This window comes from Stenella coeruleoalba (genome assembly GCF_951394435.1).
Source record: "Stenella coeruleoalba genome assembly, chromosome: 5".
Taxonomy (NCBI): domain Eukaryota; kingdom Metazoa; phylum Chordata; class Mammalia; order Artiodactyla; family Delphinidae; genus Stenella; species Stenella coeruleoalba.
In genome coordinates, this window is record NC_137150.1 from 41,014,929 (window position 1) to 41,033,863 (window position 18,935).

An 18,935-nucleotide genomic window follows, 5' to 3' on the forward strand; every position below is an offset into this window, starting at 1 on the left:
GATCTTTTTAAATTTTGGAAACCATGTTTTTAACTTTCAAGAGTTCTGTTTTTGTTTTTTGAGTGGCTTTTTAAATAGCATCCATTTCTTGTTTTATGGATGCAATATCTTTGCAAATCTCTATGGAAATATTAATTAGAACTTATTGAACATTTTCTTCTGTTCCCTGCATTACCTCTGTTAAAGCTTTCTTTAAACCTTCTTATTTTTATCTTGGTCTTTCATTATATTAGAGGCATGTTATGTACTAAGTATGAAAACCTCTGTACACTGAAAGCTGACTGGGAACTCCATGTACATGGGTGAGGTTTGCCAACTGCCAGGTTGGCTATAGGTTAATTAAATGTTGAATTAGGCATTATGAGGTGGAAACTCCCAACTGTCAAAACATGAAGGTTTCTTCTCTGACATCATACAATTTCTTTAGAAAAGATTTTTTTTTGGCCCAGGGTGTAACATCTCACTCTGAATTGTCACCCAGCAGAGGTGTCTGTGTGTGTGTGTGTGTGTTTTCTGTTCCTTATTCAGACTTTCAGTTAACCCTGTTTTTAGTTGCTCATTTTGCCTCTTCCCTCTGTATCCTGTGTATCAGTACTCCAAGCCTCAGCTTTATCCTGCTGCATTAGTTACCATTCATCTTCTATCTATATTCCACGTTCCAGAATTTTGTTGAAATCTCTCACCCTCTGATGGACTCTCCTGCTCTAGATATGAGTTTATATGTTCTTTTTATTCCTTTACCATCATTTTGGTGGAGTCTTGAGGAGAGGAGATAAATATATTCATTCGCCACCTTTAATCAGACTGCTTACTTTTAAAAGTGTTTGTGTTACAAACTTCCCCCTCCTGTAAATTTGGTCTTGTGAATAGTGTAAACTTTCTATCTAGAAGATTAAAGAAGTGATTCTCTATATGATTATGGAAGTAAGGTTCAGATAACTTTGGATGGTTTAAAGTTTCCTACTGAGTAATCTGGAAAGTACTAAAGATACTGCTCAGGGCAGTGTGAGGTAAACTCTCTCTTCATGGCTTCAGAAGTCTGGTTACTTATTTACAACTGGGATAAGATAAATAGTCAAATAACTAGAGAATTTCTACAAACCACTTGTAAAGTTAAGTTTTTATCCCGCTACCAAACCATGTTCCCCTGCATATCCAAACCTTTGATTACCCTAGACTTCCAACATCTGGAAGAGAACAAGCTGCAGTGTCACACAGGCAGGCCCCTCCTAAGTCCTACTCACTCACAAAGAATTTCCCCTTTGAGCTTCTATGACACTGGCTGGTTACTCACATCACAGATACCTCAGGATTGGTTGGGACTGCAAATGAAACACTGTTTGCCCATAATCAAGTTGATAATCTACAACATAAATGCACGCAAGTTCCTATTCTTAGACTATAACATGAAGCATTTGCTCTCTTCTTTCCTCTTAACATTTTCATGCAAGACCTGGAGAGGAAACACTGGCTCCAGCGAAAAGAAAAGGTCTTCAAAGAAAAAAAAAAAAAAAGCCTAAAATGGGTCTATTGAATTCTAAAAACCCCAAAGCCAAGCAAGCCCGAATTCTTCTTCTGGGACTTGACGCTGCTGGGAAGTCTACTCTCCTTTACAAATTAAAGCTTGCTAAGGATATTGTGACCAGCCCAACAGTAGGTTTCAACGTGGAGATGATTGAGTTGGAAAAGGGTGTTCCACTTACGGTCTGGGATGTTGGAGGACAGGAAAAAATGAGAACTGTGTGGGGCCTCTACTGTGAGAACACCGATGGCTTGGTATATGTTGTAGACAGTACAGATACACAGCGACTGGAAGACTCCAGGCGAGAATTTGAGCAGATTTTGAAGAATGAGCACATTAAAAATGTGCCTGTTATCCTGTTAGCCAACAAACAAGACGTGCCTGGTGCTCTGAGTGCCAAGGACATCACCAGAATGTTCAAAGTGAAGCAACTCTGCAGTGACGGGAACTGGTACGTGCAGCCCTGCTGTGCTGTCACCGGGGACGGGCTGATGGAGGGGTTCCGGAAGTTAACTGGATTTGTGAAAAGCCACATGAAATCAAGAGGAGACATATTAGCATTCTTCAAGCAAAACTGAGGTCCAAGTGGGGAAAGAGATGCTGATGAAGTTGAAAGGGTAATTTTTTCTCCAGGCCAAGTGAGAAAAGCAAGTTGCTGAGTTGGTAAACTTTTCCTGAAATGTTATTTCACCTAAATTCCATTAAACAACTCAGAATAATATCTAGAAAATATTATCTGGGGCCAGGCACTTGAGCAAACTATGTAGTAATGATAATTGAGAATGAAAATTTTACAATTTCGTGCATGTTGGATGATTCAGAATAATCATATTTGAGACCAAATAAATTCTTGCCTTATTATTTTTATATTACTGGAAAAAGTTTAAGTAATAGAGTCAGAATTCTTCTGCTAATAGAGTCAGAATTCTTTCAGACTGTTTCCAGCTGTTACAGGTATTGAATTTCCACCATGCTCCTGTGTAATAGCTGGGTGGTGTAAAAAATCGAACTTTAAATTATGAAGAGGAAAATGTTTGATGTTAATATTTTGTAAATCCCTATCACCTAAATAAAGGGTTTTTGTTTTTGTTTTTTTCTGCATTCCTGCTAGCTTTTTGAAATCTATTGCTAGGAACTTCTTACAATGGGTCAAATAATGAACTCTAGGCTGTTAATTGCCCAGAGGCTGTGTTCTCCTATAGGGAGAAGTTTGTATCTTAAAGCTCTGGGGTCAGGGTAGCAGCTTAGACTTTAGGGCAAGGTCTGGGCTTATCGCTCAGCTGGATGCTGCAATCCCAAGACCGGCTTCAGTAAAATTCAATATAACAGTTATTACTTGGGAACATACGTACAGCTCACTGTACTGATCAAACAGGAACCAGAGCCAGACTTTGCTCTCAGACACCTAGCAATTCACAGGGGAAACAACACAAAGCCAGTAGCTAGAACAGGGGAATAAGTACCAAGAGCTACAACAGGAGAAACTCTTTCTGACCTGGAGAAATAAGAAGTGCTTTGTGCAGGAGTGGTGTTTAAGAGAGTCCCCAACTCCTGGGGACCCCACTGAAGATGCAGGTTAGTCAGTGAAGTTCCCATCACCAGGAGACTCTCCAGAGACACTGTGGGGTGAGGCAAGGAGGGGAGAAGGAACTGGAGATTGAATTGCAATTCCCGAGAGGCTCAGAACACCCAGGGAGGCCCTGGTACTAACAGAAGACACTCTTTCCTCCTAGCCCACGTCCAATAAGGCTCATCTGGGCTAGAAGCAGGCCCCAAAACCCCACTACACACCCTGGGACTCCAAATATTAAGGTCACAGAGAAAAATAAAGGTATAGTAAAGCAAGGTTGCCAGCCCCTGGATTCTTCCGTGGTTTTCTTCTCTCACCTTAGCCATGATTTGTTGTTCAGCAACAAATCCTTCTGTGCTACATGGTAGGGATTCAAATAATAAAGTAGGCATATAGTTAATTATAGTTACCATTGGTTGAATACCGTGTGTGCCAGGAATTCTTTTAAACGCTTTCATACATCTTTTCATTTAATGTTCACAACTTCCCTGAGAGAAATAGCTATAATTATCTCAATTTTATAGATGAGAGTACTGAGACTAAACAAAGTTAAACAACAGTAACAACCGCAGAAAACTATTTGGTATTTTAAGTGAGGAGTAGCAGAGCTAAGATTCAAACTCAGGTGTCTGACTTCAAGGCCTGTGCTGTTAATTGCCATGATATTGTTTTATAAATAAGGTATGGCCTCTGTCTTCAATGAGCGCAATTAAGAATAAATTCAAGCTAAATGTTACTCAGCCATAAAAAAGAATAAAATAATGCCATTTGCAGCAACGTGGATGGACCTGGAGGTGATCATACTAAGTGAAGTAAGTCAGACAGAGTCAAATATCATATGATATCACTTATATGTGGAATCTAAAAGAAAAAAAATGATACAAGTGAACTTATACACAAAACAGAAATAGACCCACAGACATAGAAAACACACGGTTACCAAAAGGGAAAGGGGGCAGGGGAGGGATAAATTAGGAGTTTGGGATTAACATACATACACTATTATATATAAAACAGATAACCAACAGGGACCTACTGTATAGCACAGGGAACTATACTCAATATTTTGTAATAACCTAAAAGGGAAAAGAATCTAAAACCAAGAAGATATGGGGTGGTGGTGGTGAGATGAATTGGGAGATTGGGATTGACATATATACACTAATATGAATAAAATAGATATTAATAAGAACGTGCTGTATTAAAAAAAGTCAAAAAAACAAAAAAAATATATGTATGTATAACTGAATCACTTTGCTGTACACCTGAAACTAACACAACATTGTAAAACAGCTATACTTCAATAAAAATAAATTTTAAAAAATTAAAAAAAAATAAATCCAGGCTAAATTAAAAATAGAACTACCATATGGTCCTGCAATCCCACTTCTAGGTGTAGCTCCAAAGGAAATGAAATCACTACCTTGAAGAGATATCTGCACTCCCATGTTCATTACAACATTATTTACAATAGCCAAGACATGGAAACAACATAAGTGTCCACTGATGAATGAATGGATAGAGAAAATGTGGTATATATACACAGTGGAATATTATTCAGCCACGAAAAGAAAGAAATCCTGACATCTGTGATAACATGGATGAACCTGGAGTTTGGCATTATGCTAAGTGAAACAAGTCAGACAGAGAAAGACAAGTACTGTATGATCTTACTTATATGTGGAATCTAAAAAAGCCAAACTCATAGAAACAGAAAGTAGATTGGTGGTTGCCAAGGGGGTGGTGGTAGTGGTGGTGTGATGGGGGAGGTTGGTAATAGGGTACAAACTTTCAATTATACGATGAATAAGTTCTGAGAATCTAATGTACATCATGGTGACTATAGTTAATAATATTGTATTATATACTTGAAATTTGCCAAGAGAGTAAACCTTAAACGTTCTATCACCACCAAAAAAAAAACCAGTAACTATGTGAGGTGACGGAGAATGTGTTAATTAACTTGATTGTGGGAATATTTTCACAGTGTATATTATCAAATCATCACGCTGTGTACTTTAATATATTATTATATACATAATAGAAAATATATTACAATTTTATTTGTTAATTATACTTCAATAAAGCTGGGGGGAAAAGAATAAACTTAGGCCAACATATACTGCTTTTATAGTAAAAAATTTCTTTGAAAAACAAACTAGGCAGAATGAATTAAGTGCAGTAACAGATATAAGAAACATGCTGAAAGACTGTGGCAAAAAGAGTTTCTGATTTCAGGAAGATCTCAGGGGAGTGGCAATGTTAAATGCTTCATAGTAGAGTTTTTCCTAAATTTCACGAGATTATTAAAACTGCAAATGTGCATCTTTTTAAAAAAATGCATCGTCCCTTAACATTTTCCCTATTTGATTTTAAAAAAACCTTCCTAGGACCTTGAAGGCATTACATTAAGTGAAGTAAATCAGACAGAGAAAAGATAAATACTGTATGATCTCATATGTGAAACCTAGAAAAGCAAAAAACAAAAACTAAATGCATAAAAAAGAGATCAGACTTGTGGTTACCAAAGGCAGAGAATGAGGGGAGGGGGATTTGCGGTAAGGTAGTCAAGAGGTACAAATGTTAAGAGGGTCCTAAAAGTTTGTATCACAGAATATTTCTTTTTCCTTTTCTTCTTCCTTTTCTGTCTATTGTATCTATATGAGATGATGTTAGCTGAGCCATCGTGGTAATCATTTCACACAATATATGTAAATCAAGCTATCATGCTGTGTGCCTTAAATTTACACAGTGTTGTATGCCAATTATTTCTCAGTAAAACTGGCGGGGGGAGTAAAAAACAACCTTCTTAATAATCTTAAAATTAGGGGTCACTAGCTTATGTCTATAGAAAATGTCAGAATAGAAAATGTATCCTGGTGTTCCTGACTATTTTGGTAGTCTGAATTAAGTCAAGCCCTTTGTGGCCCAGTCTTAGCATAATGTAAAATTCACAGAAAACAGTCCCGAAAAATAATGAAAAGCAATTAAAATCTTTACTTCAGAAAACTGGGTGTGTGTGGTGAGCAGATACGTCCTTAATGTAGAGCAAAACTTATAAAGTAGCTTTTTCCTATCTGTCATTTCAACGTCTCTCCCCCATAAGCAGCTGTTCCTTAAAATCTCTACTAATATTCTCCAAGAAACTTAAATACTCTCATGCTTTATCCCATTTCTTCCCTGGGATCTAATCTATCTTTCCTCAGTCATTTGCTTTCTTTTCAATGTAAATTTTACCAATCTTTCCTTTCTTAGGCATTTCCTTTCTGCTCTCCCAACATGCTTCTCTACACACTCCAACACACACACACACACACACACACACACACACACACACACACACACACACAGAGTACACTCTTCATTCTGCTCTACCTAATTAAGGCCAGACTTAAAGGAAGGGAAAAAGGTTACATGGACAACACCAAAATATTCCTTAGCAGGTGAGAGGAAAGAAGCTGTGAATATGCATGCCTTGATATTTATTACTGTCATACATTTTATTCTCTGTTATCTATGCGTAGCACGACAAAACATTTATCAATGTAGTATGCTGCCATGGATCTGTAGCAACCAAAATCACACTTCTGAAATGTTCCTTGGTTAGAGACTGAAAGGTAAATATCAGTTAAATATTTCTATCTGATTTTCTAAGTATTCCCAGGCGAAAAAAAATGCCTGCAGGGCCTAAGAATAAAGAATGGCAAATAAACAAAGTGGCAGCAGTGACTGATACATGTTAAAATTAATTTTTCATTTTAAAAAGCTGAACATTGTTATGTTCTGATGATGAACAAATTGGGTTCTGCCAAACCAAGGAAGACTGGGAATTTCAGATGGAGTGTCCTGAAGTGCTTGTCCCTCGTAGGTGGCACCAAGGGACAATCTGCAGAGGCATCAGTGTGTTGAGTATGGGGAGGAACAACCCAGGAAACATCATCTGTCAGGCTTCTGTAAGCCCTGCTTACAGGCGGGCCTGCTCTTGTTTGCAGGAGCTCTGTCTCCACAGAGAGAGACAGACAGACAGAGACTGAGAAGCAGAAAGACAGACGCCAGAGAGACCTCTCCTTTGGCAGGACTAAATAGTACTTTAACGTATTATGGGATATAGTGTCCACCAGATTTTTAGCATAGTGTTAACTATCAGTAGATTAGATTAGCACATTTTACCTTGAAAATACCACACAAATATAAAAGTTGATTATTGGATGATAACCATATGGGTAGTATTTTCACAAACATTATCTCATTTTGTTCTCATGAAATCTTATGGGGAAGCATAACAAATATTATCAACACTATTTTAAAGAAATGGGGAACTGATTAAGCACTTACTGAACCTAGTCCTCCAATTTCCAAGATTGTTTTTAAAAACCTCATGTATTATCATACAATGAATTTAACAATTTAAATTTAACAGTTTTTACCATTAAATTTCTCTGATCTATTGCATTTGGTCATCACTTTCAATTTAGTGTATTTCCCCTATCTTTTCCTATTTTTCCATGACCTAGAAATTTTTGAAGAGTCCAGTCCAGATAGTTTAAAGACTGTCCCACAGTCTGGATTTGTCTGATTGTTTCTTCATGATTAAATTCAAGTTAAACATTTTTGGCAAGAATATTCCTTAGGTGTTGTTACAGTTCCCACTAAATCCATTAGGAGGCACATAGGGTCACACTGTCCCATTATTGATGACGCTCCATTTGATCACTTCCTTTATGATAATGCCCACTAGATTTCCCCATGGTAAAAGTATAACTTTCCCCTCCATTCTAAATAAGTAATTTGATATGGTAAGTATGATATTTTGAGACCATATGAACATTCTGTTCCCCCAAAGCCTTTCTCTTAATGGTTTTATCATACATTGATGATCCTTTCCTGAGTCAGTTATTACACTGGGAACTGCAAAATGGTGATTTGCTAAACCTGTTTTTCTTGTACATTTATGAGCTGGCATTCATTTGTAAAAAATAGCTTACTTTTTTTTTAAACCCTCTTCTCCATAAGCAAGCAATCAATCTCCACCTCCCCTTTCGCTCTCATTATAGACTCAGAGATACTTTTTAAACAGTAGATTGCATTTTAATCCACACAGATACTTTTTTCTTTATAAATTTATTTATTTAGTTTATTTACTTTTGGCTGCATTGGATCATTACTGTGCGCGGGCTTTTCTCTAGTTGCCACGAGCAGGCGCTACTCTTCGTTGTGGCGCGGGCTTCTCATTGCGGTGCCTTCTCTTGTTGCGGAGCGCGGGCTCTAGAGCGCAGGCTCAGTAGTCGTGGTGCATGGCCTTAGTTGCTCCGCGGCATGTGGGATCTTCCCGGACCAGCGCTCGAACCCATGTCCCCTGCACTGGGAAGGGGATTCTTAACCACTGCGCCACCAGGGAAGCCCTAGACTCATAGATACGTTTTGAATTCAAACTTTTATAATCCAGTGCTACTCAAACCGAGGTCCATAGATCAGCAGCAGCAACCTCACCTGCAAGCTGCTTAGAAATGTAAATTCTCAGAGATAAACCCACGCACATATGGTCACCTTATCTTTGATAAAGGAGGCAGGTATGTACAGTGGAGAAAGGACAGCCTCTTCAATAAGTGGTGCTGGGAAAACTGGACAGGTACATGTAAAAGTATGAGATTAGAAAACTCCCTAACACCATACACAAAAATAAGCTCAAAATGGATTAAAGACCTAAATGTAAGGCCAGAAACTATCAAACTCTTAGAGGAAAACATAGGCAGAACACTCTATGACATAAATCACAGCAAGATCCTTTTTGACCCACCTCCTAGAGAAACGGAAATAAAAACAAAAATAAACAAATGGGACCTAATGAAACTTCAAAGCTTTTGCACAGCAAAGGAAACCATAAAGAAGACCAAAAGACAACCCTCAGAATGGGAGAAAATGTTTGCAAATGAAGCAACTGACAAAGGATTAATCTCCAAAATTTACAAGCAGCTCATGCAGCTCAATAACAATAAAAACAAACAACCCAATCCAAAAATGAGCAGAAGACCTAAATAGACATTTCTCCAAAGATATACAGACTGCCAACAAACATATGAAAGAATGCTCAACATCATTAATCATTAGAGAAATGCAAATCAAAACTACAATGAGATATCATCTCATACCAGTCAGAATGGCCATCATCAAAAAATCTAGAAACAATAAATGCTGGAGAGGGTGTGGAGAAAAGGGAACACTCTTGCACTGCTGGTGGGAAAGTGAATTGGTACAGCCACTATGGAGAACAGTATGGAGGTTCCTTAAAAAACTACAAATAGAACTACCATATGACCCAGCAATCCCACTACTGGGCATATACCCTGAGAAAACCATAATTCAAAAAGAGTCATGTACCAAAATGTTCATTGCAGCTCTATTTACAATAGCCAGGAGATGGAAACAACTTAAGTGCCCATCATCGGATGAATGGATAAAGAAGATGTGGCACATATATACAATGGAATATTACTCAACCATAAAACGAAATGAAATTGAGCTATTTGTAATGAGGTGGATAGACCTAGAGTCTGTCATACAGAGTGAAGTAAGTCAGAAAGAAAAAGACAAATACCGTATGCTAACACATATATATGGAATCTAAGAAAAAAAAAATCTCATGAAGAACCTAGGGGTAAGACAGGAATAAAGACACAGACCTACTAGAGAATGGACTTGAGGATATGGGGAGGGGGAAGGGTGAGCTGTGACAAAGCAAGAGAGAGGCATGGACATATATACACTTTTACCAAACGTAAAATAGATAGCTAGTAGGAAGCAGCCGCATAGCACAGGGAGATCAGCTCAGTGCTTTGTGACCACCTGGAGCGGTGGGATAGGGAGGGTGGAAGGGAGGGAGACTCAAGAGGGAAGAGATATGGGAACATATGTATATGTATAAATGATTCACTTTGTTATAAAGCAGAAACTAACACACCATTGTAAAGCAATTATATTCCAATAAAGATGTAAAAAAAAAAAAAAGAAATGTAAAATTCTCAAACCCGACCCCAGACCTATTTGTCAGAATATCTGGGGTGGGTGGGGTGGAGGTGTATGAAATTAAATTCCTGGAATTTGTGTTGTTACTGACACTGTTATGATCCATTTCTGTCCCAATTCTTTTTAATGCTCAAACTGTCCCAAATTTGCCCAGGAGAAGCTCTTTTAAGCCAGCTTCTGTATTCTGTTGACATGTCCCCATTTGTCTTTGAGTAATTCCTTGTTTGGGAGGACATTGAGTCATCCTGTACTTTCCCTACACAGCTGCCTCAGACCTGGAATTAACCATTTCTCCCAGGAGTCCTGGTGCCTTTCACTGGGGGATGGTATTTAGAAACTGAATAATGGTGCTAGCTGTGCTCACTGTTACTGGGGTGTCACTGCTTATAGGCCCATTCAACAGAAAAAGCAAGGAAATATATATATATATATATATATATATATATATATATACATACACACACACACATAACATACTATATATATCTTTAAAAGCAAGGAAATACCTATATATTTATATATATATTTAAAAATAATATTGATACCTCCAGATTGAATCAAAACCATAGGATTTTTCCTTATCTTCCCCATTTTTATTTGTATCCCTCTTCTCCTACAAAGAACTCTGGTTCTAAAAAGCATCAGTACAGTTACTCATTTGCCTTATGCTACAACACAACAAAATACTTCCAGAATCACTATACCAAACTGCCATCTCTGATAAACCCACTCGGGAAAGTTCAAGACTTCTTTTTAGTTCTTTCTGTTTTTATTCAGTGCGGTGTTCAAAAGTTACTTTAATTAATTTTTTCTGTGCCTGTGTTATAAATATGATATTGATTTTGGTTGATTTTTGCTATTTGTATTCAATTTTAAGGTTTGACTCTTCTTTATCTTTTGAGTTAATATTAATTTTAATTTTTAAATTCATAGAATATTTACATGCCTCAGAAGTGAAGACTGTATGAAAAGGTATATTCAGAGAAGTCTGGCTCACATCCTAGCCTTTCCCACCTATCCCTAACCTGTAACTATTTTCATTAGTTTCTGATTTACCCTTCTTTTGTATTCTCATTGCAAAACTAATCAAATACATATAATTACATTCTTATTTTTTCCTATTTCCTATACAAAATGCCACATTTTATATACAGATAAGAAATAATTTTAAAATAGAGATTTGCTACCAACTAATTATTATATTAAAGAAGAGGAGGGACTTCCCTGGTAGTCCAGCGGTTAAGACTCCACACTTCCAACGCAGAGAATGCAGGTTTGATCCCTGGTCAGGGAACTAAGATCCCATATGCTGTGCAGTGCAGCTAAAAAAATAATAAATAAATAATAAATTTTTGAAAAGAGGAAGAGGAAAGCCTCCTTAGTACAACAAACTGATTCTCATAATTCCCTCCTCAAGTTATACATAAGTGGCATTGTACTTCTAAATCAGGTTGGATTTTCTTTCACTTTAAAGCATTTTTTTAAGGCATCTTTCCACTCTAGTTCAATGTACCTACTCTTAATGGGAAACATGAGAGACTGGTGACAACAAGATGCAATCCTCTGTTTACCATGGGACAACCTCCATTATCTACATAGTTACATTTCTGTTCTTGTTTTAAAGTAAAATATACATTTTACATTTATGCTAAAATTTATTCCTGTGTAAAAACATACACTACCCTGAATTTGTAAAAATAAAGCAAATATATATATATATATACACACACACACATACACACATACATAAATATATATGTATATATATTTACATAGAAAATATAAAAACACCAAAATGTTTGGGTGGTTACATTATAGATGGCTATAATTCCTTATAGTTCTTAGTACTTTCCAAATTTTATATAGTGAGTGTGTGTTACTTTTATATTCAGGGGATAAAACATTATTTTCAAAAGAGCTGTTTAATCTTCAGAGTCTATATAAAACATGAGTGGATAATGCATGGCCCTAGAACTGTCATTTCAAATGCATTGATCTAAAGTAATAAGAAATCCTTTTAATGACCAGAAATATTGCAATGTACAGACACATGGGGGCATTGTAACCAAGTTTTTATAATTTAAGAAAAAAACCCAGAAACCAAAAACCAAAACAGCTAACATTAGTTCACACACTCTGTCGCCCAGTTTCTGTTCTAAGCATTTATATGTATTATCTCATTTCATCCTTACATTAACTATACGGGATACCATTATTATCCTCACTTAAGAGATCTGAGACTCAAAGCCACACAGCCACCTAAAATTGTGAAAGCATTTACAGTGGTCTTTTGTATATAATCAAGCTCCTACTGCCAGTTGTTTGGAGAGAATTCTGTAGTGTACCTCTGTATAATTCTCTTCTAAGCCCTACTTCACATTTTCAAATGATCTCTCCATTGCTGCACTCAGAGTCTAAGAACAGCTAGAGAGCAGACAATGAATATTTAAACATTTTTAGTTTTTCATCAGAAAAAGAAAGTTTGGAAAATAGGAAAATACAACTCTCTGTTAGCATTTTGCTACATTTTCTTCCAGTCTTTATTTTTCTTCAATGTGTGTATATATATTCAATAGATCTTTTTTGATAATTTGGTAATTTGTTTTTTCATCTATCATCATATCCATATACTATATAGCTTTACCATATTATTATATATCTTTCAGAAACACCATTTCAGTGTTACATCATTTTCAATGAAGTAGGTAAACCATAGCTTATTTAATCATTTCTCCACTATTGGTTTTTTAGGTTGCAGCCAATTTTTCATGTAAATAATTCAGCAACAAACATCTTCATGCGTGTATTTCCCCTCCCTCATATTTATTCCCCGATTCTGCAACTATTGCCTGAATACTTAATAAATACCAGGCACTGTATTAGGTTCTGGGCTTAGGATTTTTTTCCCCTAGGATAGTATTTCAAGGTTGCAAAGTCTTATGCCTCAATACATACTGTCAAATTGCTTTCTAAAAGGTCAAAATCAGGTTATTCTAAATGGATTCTTTAAAAATAAGGAATAAAAGAGATGTAAAAACTTTTAGCTATTAGATGACTGATGACTACAGCCTTATGTGTTGAAGAATCAACATGAGTAGTTTGAGTAGTTAAACTTGTAAATTTCAAATCACCTATGACAGGAAAAAATTAATGCCAAAATTTGTACTAGTTTTTGCTAACTATGACTCAAAATCCAGACATAATAAAAGAGAATATTGATAAATTTGACTACATAAAAATGAATGTTGTGGCAAACATCATAAACAAAGTCAAAATACAATTATCGAACTGGGTGTTAATATTTGCAATATATATCATACATAAATATCTTATGTTCCTAAAAGAATACTTATCAAGAGAAAAAGAACCAAAACTCTGTAGAAAAATGTACAAAAGATACACACACTGTTAACAATCAATAATATTCAAATCATCCTTAAACAAATGAAAAAAAATCTCCACCTTCACTATTAGAGAAATGCAAATTAACAGTACATTTAGATACCACTCCTCACCTATCATGTTTGTAAAAATCTAAAAGTTTGAAATCATATTCTGTAATTCTGTTGGTTGAAACTGTGGGAAAATGAATAATCTCTTCCAGTGCTGTTGGAAAAAGAAATATGACTTCTGTAGAGAATCCTGCATTATACAACAAAGCTACATTTGCACTTTTGAAACTTTTTATTAAACTCCTTATGTTAAATCTTTCAAATTAGACATTTCCTTTTAAATATGGCAGACAATTGATCAAAACAGTTAATCCCATCCAGTTGGGTGCACTTACCGTTTACTCTAGCAATCTCACTTGTAGAAATCTTTCCCTGAAGACAATCACAGATCTAAAACAACATATGTAGAAGGTTATTGATTGTGGCATTATTTGTAATAGCAAAATACTGGAAATAACCTGAACGTTCTTCCATTGGAGACTGGTTAAAAAAGAAAAAGGTATATTCCCAGAGTGAAATATTACTCAGCTGAACAAAAGAATGCAAAAGTGGACATGCAGGGTCTTCCCTGGTGGCGCAGTGGTTGAGAGTCCACCTGCGGATGCAGGGGACATGGGTTCGTGCCCCGGTCCGGGAAGATCCTACATGCCGCGGAGCGGCTGGGCCCGTGAGCCATGGCCGCTGAGCCTGCGCGTCCGGAGCCTGTGCTCCGCAAGGGGAGAGGCCACAACTGTGAGAGGCTCGCGTACCGCAATAAAAAAAAAAAAAAAAAAAAAGTGGACATTCCAAAGGGAAACTAAAAAGGTTAAGAGGCAATGACACCCCAGTAGCAACTAGTGCACCTAGAACTCAGATCTTGGTTTCTAAATATGATACCTCACTGAAAGGAACCAGAGCTTCTCGGAGAAATGGCAGTTCAGATCTGGGGCACGTAAAGTACAAGTGAGCCTGAAATATCTTATGCCAGGAAGTAAGAAAGAACTCAAAGGCTGATGGAGATAGGTCAAAAGTGGTGGCTTAAAGGGACTCCCACTGGCCAATCTGAGACAATCTGGACATCAAAAAAGAATACAGATGACAACACATTGAATAAATAAAAATAAAAACTCTTAAGTCCATAGTGGTATATAATAAAAATATAAGAAGTTGAAAAGGAAAGAAAAGGTGTGGGGTTGGGGGGAGGCTCTCTTACAGAGAAAAATGTCAAGGACATGATAGAATTGGAAAGCCACACAACTGCAGAGTAATAACTAACCTTGAGTACAACACTCAACTTATTTGTATAATAAGATCACAAGATGATTTCCTGAAATATCTTCTGGCTTTATCTGTGATCTAGGATTAAGAGACTTTGAAATGGAAAACCTTGATCAGATAAAGGTTTAGGAAAAGCTATGGGATCCCTACTTTAGCATGTTTTTTTCCTTTCTCCCCAAAGCTGAAAATCACCATTTACAAGTACAATCCTCAGCTTCCTGACCTTGAATTCTTTTCATCTTTTGTCATGTGGCTACAAGGTGTATTGGAACTACCCATTAAAAGAGGTTTCATCAGTAACAAAATCAAAAGACAAACGTCAAATTGTGAGTTTGATATATACTTGCATATACATTTGATGTACATATATGCAATATACATCATAAAGTCTCGTGTCCCTAATATAAATATTATGTTGTTTATATATTATTTATGTATTATTAAAACTGTAAAGAAAAAAGATTCTGTTTAGCCTGCTGAGCCAGATAGTGTCCCATCTCCAGTCTAAAGCATAAATCTTCTGAGGAAAGTAAAACCTCCCAACATCTACTTGATTTTTAAGAGACCAGGTTGGAGTGTAGAAGTCTATAATTAAGTTGCTGCAATTCGGGGTAGGGCCTCTGCAGGTCACACATCCATTTCATTCTGCCATATCTGGTCAGACCAGTGTACACCTGCTGACCTGTTTATGGTACTCCCTTTCACTCTTGAAAGTGTCTAAGTTTGGCCCATATTTGGTTACCCTACTTCAAGGAGACTCCTGATGCTCCTTAGGGAAGAGTTCATTTGGCTGATGTTGAAGGGTAAATGTCAAGTGAGAGAGAGAAGCAAGGAAAGACTCTGCAATGTGATAGGCAGAATGGCCCCCCCACAGATACCCTTGTGCTAGTCCCAGGAACTGTGAATGTGTTACTTTACATGTCAAGAAGGAAAACATGATTAAATTAAGTATGCTGAGATGGGGAGATCATCCAAGATTATCCAGGTGAGCCTAATCTAATGACAAGGATCCTTACAATCAGAGGAACTTTCCCCACTGAGTTCACAGTTAGAGGATGTGACTATGGAAGAATGCTCATAGATGCAACATTGCTGGCTTTGAAGATAAAATAAGGGGACTACAATGCAAGGAATGTGGGCAGCTTCTAGTGCCTAGATAAAGCAAGGAAACAGATTCTCCTTTAGAGCCTCTGCAAAGGAATACAGACCTGCCTACAGAACTGTAAGGTAATAAATTTATGTTTTTTCAGCCATTAATTACGTGGTAATTTGTTACAGCAGAAATAGGAAACTAATACATGGAACTGACAGCATTTCTAGTGAACCTTGAGGGATCCAACAAGCCATTAATTCATTTAACAAATCTGTAAGTCCTTATATATGCCTGACCCAACGCTGAATAAGATGGACTTCTTAAGGGGTTTACAGCTCTGAAGGAAGACAATCACTGAAACATGTAATTAAGGTTGTTATGAGGGTTCTAAAAGGGTTAGTAGGGGGTGGCATGAGGTATTTAGTGAGCACAGGGGAGTAAACCAGGATATGCAAACATGGGTGGAGAGCATCCCAGTTTGAAGGTATGGCATGGGTGAAGGTTCAGGCAGGGGTTTGAAAGCATATGGATCAAGGCAGTAAACAGCCAGTAGTATAGTTTGGCTGGACCATAAAATAGATGGAAAAGTGTAATGGAAGTGCAATTTGGGGCCTAGTGGTAAAGGGCCTAGAATGCCAGGCTAAGAGTTTGGACTTTATCCTTCAAGCAATGGGAAGATATTTTTAAATAAAAGTTTTAAAGCAGGGAAGAGGGTCAGATTTATATTTTATAGAGATACCTCTGGTATAAGCTCCACTAGAACAGAGACCAAATTTGTTTTTTCTCACTCCCATAGGCACTTGTATCAATCAAGACAGGCTAAGTTATGCTGTGGTGACCAATAGCACCAAAAGTTTCAGTGCCTTAAAACAAAAGAAGTTTATCTCTTTCCCATGCTACATGCTCCTCATGGGTCAACGTGGGCCTCCGCTCATCTTAACCATTCAGGGATGCAGGCTGATGAAGCTACCACCACTTCAAACGTTGCCTGCTTCTGGGCAAGAGGGAAAAGAGTTCTGGAGCACCTCGAAACAGCAATTAAATGCTGTGTCTGAGAGTGACAGGGGTCACATCCACTTACACCTCATGGACCAGGACCAGGAAGTATAATCCCACTATGAGCTGAGGAGGGGTAAAATAGGCAGTGTTTGGTGATGATTTTTATTCATGATTAATATTTACTAATTGAACAGATGAATCAGTTCGAAAGAGTAAGAGATCATCTGATGAAGTCTTACCTAGTAGAAATAGAGAGCAGGGAAGGAACAGGAGACAGGAGTCAGTGAGTAATCAAATGTGCAGCGTATGAAAGAGCAAGTATGACTAGAGATTTTCAGTCTGGATTAGTGTAGGAAGGGTAATGTCAATTTAAAAAGAGAGAGAGAGATGAGAAGGTGCACATTTGTATTTGTGCCTACGTGTGTAATTGGTAGAGTGCAGCTGAGACACGCCTACACGTTGACCTCACCCTTTGCTGGGTAAGATCGGCAATCTTGGCTTCAGGCCCTTCGCTCAGGATACTCTGTCCTTTGTATCGAGGCGGTGCGGCGCCAGCTAGAAAGCAAAATCGGTCCCTGCTCTGGAGTGGATGGATAGACCCACCATAGGTAAAGAGCATGTAAGGAGCTTTACACGCATCCTCTCAAAACATTCCACGAGTAAGCTACGATTATGTTCCTTTTATAGTGAAGAGAATTATTAGACTATCTAGAATCCAAATCTGCTGTGTTATCCTGTGCAAGTTACTTCACCTCTCCGTGCCTTTGGTTCTTCAATTTTAAAATACTACTTACACCGAGAGTGGTGAGGGCTCGAGGCTGGCGGAAGGACCGGAGAGTAGCAAAAAGGCCAAAGCAACCAAAAACACCGCGCTCACACAATGAACACAGCGCCCGGCCGCCCGCCTCAGACCTGGAGGGTACCACGAACCAAACGTGGGGCGGGGACTAAGCCCGGCCTTTGGCCCGCGCAGTGAGATGGCGTCACGGCACCTTTCCACCCCCGACCTGGAGCCGCCCGGGAGCCGAGGAAAAGCTAGACCCCGCCCCTGGCCCGCGCGACGCACTGACGTCACACTGTTCTCCGCCTCCGCTGGCGCTTCTGGCTCCCCGCGGGGGTTCTTGCCTCCGAAGATCTCCAAAGGCAGTTTGCAAGAGGAGCAGGCGGTGGTGTTCGTCTGGAGTAAGTGTGACAGCAGTTTGTAGTAATCGATGGCTTTGGCCTCCTGGAAGGGACATATCTGGACCAAGGGGCATCTTGTCTGACGATTGCACTGAGTCGGCACGCGGTAGTGATTGGGTAGTTCCTCAGAGCAACGTTAGGTGCTGCCTCTCTGGAGAGAACAAGACCTTTAATCCAAACTTCTTTAAGGAGTTATATACAAGTGTTTCCTCTTCTCATTTCCCATTCACTCTTCAACTCATTTCATCTGTTAAAGATTAGTTATTTGGGGCTTCCCTGGTGGTGCAGTGGTTGGGAGTCCGCCTGCCAATAAAGGGGACACGGGTTCGTGCCACGGTCCGAGAGGATCCCACGTGCCGCGGAGCGGCTGGGCCCGTGAGCCATGGCCGCTGAGCCTGCGCGTCCGGAGCCTGTGCTCCGCAACGGGAGAGGCCACAACAGTGAGAGGCCCGCGTACCACAAAAAAAAAAAAAAAAAAGATTAGTTATTTTTAAACGGTGAAAGCCCACAAATATATTTGCATACAAATATACAAATATAAAATGAAAACGTGTCAAAAGAGTTTAACTCCTTACTGAGGAACATGCAAGAGGTTACAAAGAATCCTAAGGAACATAAATAGTCTATATTCTGAAGTGAATGTACAGCTCTCCTTCCTGTACTTCTCCATCCAATGGATCAGCAAGTTCTTTTGACTCATTTACAAAACTGGAGTTTTTCACCTCTCCATTTTCACAAACACCATTTTACTCTGAGCCGAAATCATCTGTGGACCGCACTGCTGCCTTCCAGTGGGCCTCACCCCCTCTGCAATCCATTCTCCATACTTCTAAAGGG

The 18,935-nt window shown here is 38.3% G+C and overlaps 1 protein-coding gene and 1 long non-coding RNA gene across 2 annotated transcripts; one reads left to right on the top strand and one right to left on the bottom strand.

Annotated features, from left to right (window-relative positions):
- The first annotated feature begins 495 nt into the window (after positions 1 to 495).
- On the top strand, positions 496 to 2,364 carry ARL14 (ARF like GTPase 14). Its single transcript, XM_079923015.1, has one exon. The coding sequence runs from the start codon at positions 1,522 to 1,524 to the stop codon at positions 2,098 to 2,100; it is 579 nt and encodes a 192-aa protein (XP_079779141.1). The 5' UTR covers positions 496 to 1,521; the 3' UTR covers positions 2,101 to 2,364.
- An 8,302-nt stretch (positions 2,365 to 10,666) lies between these two features.
- On the bottom strand, positions 10,667 to 17,841 carry LOC307187014. Its single transcript, XR_013828527.1, has 3 exons — positions 17,711 to 17,841; positions 13,903 to 13,957; positions 10,667 to 11,437 (listed from the first exon to the last, which is right to left on the bottom strand). It is a non-coding gene; the product is annotated as an uncharacterized lncRNA (long non-coding RNA).
- Positions 17,842 to 18,935: the final 1,094 nt, after the last annotated feature.

Bases quoted from the DNA above. Each gene is read 5' to 3' on its own strand.
- ARL14 (XM_079923015.1), top strand. From the start codon at position 1,522: ATGGGTCTATTGAATTCTAAAAACCCCAAAGCCAAGCAAGCCCGAATT.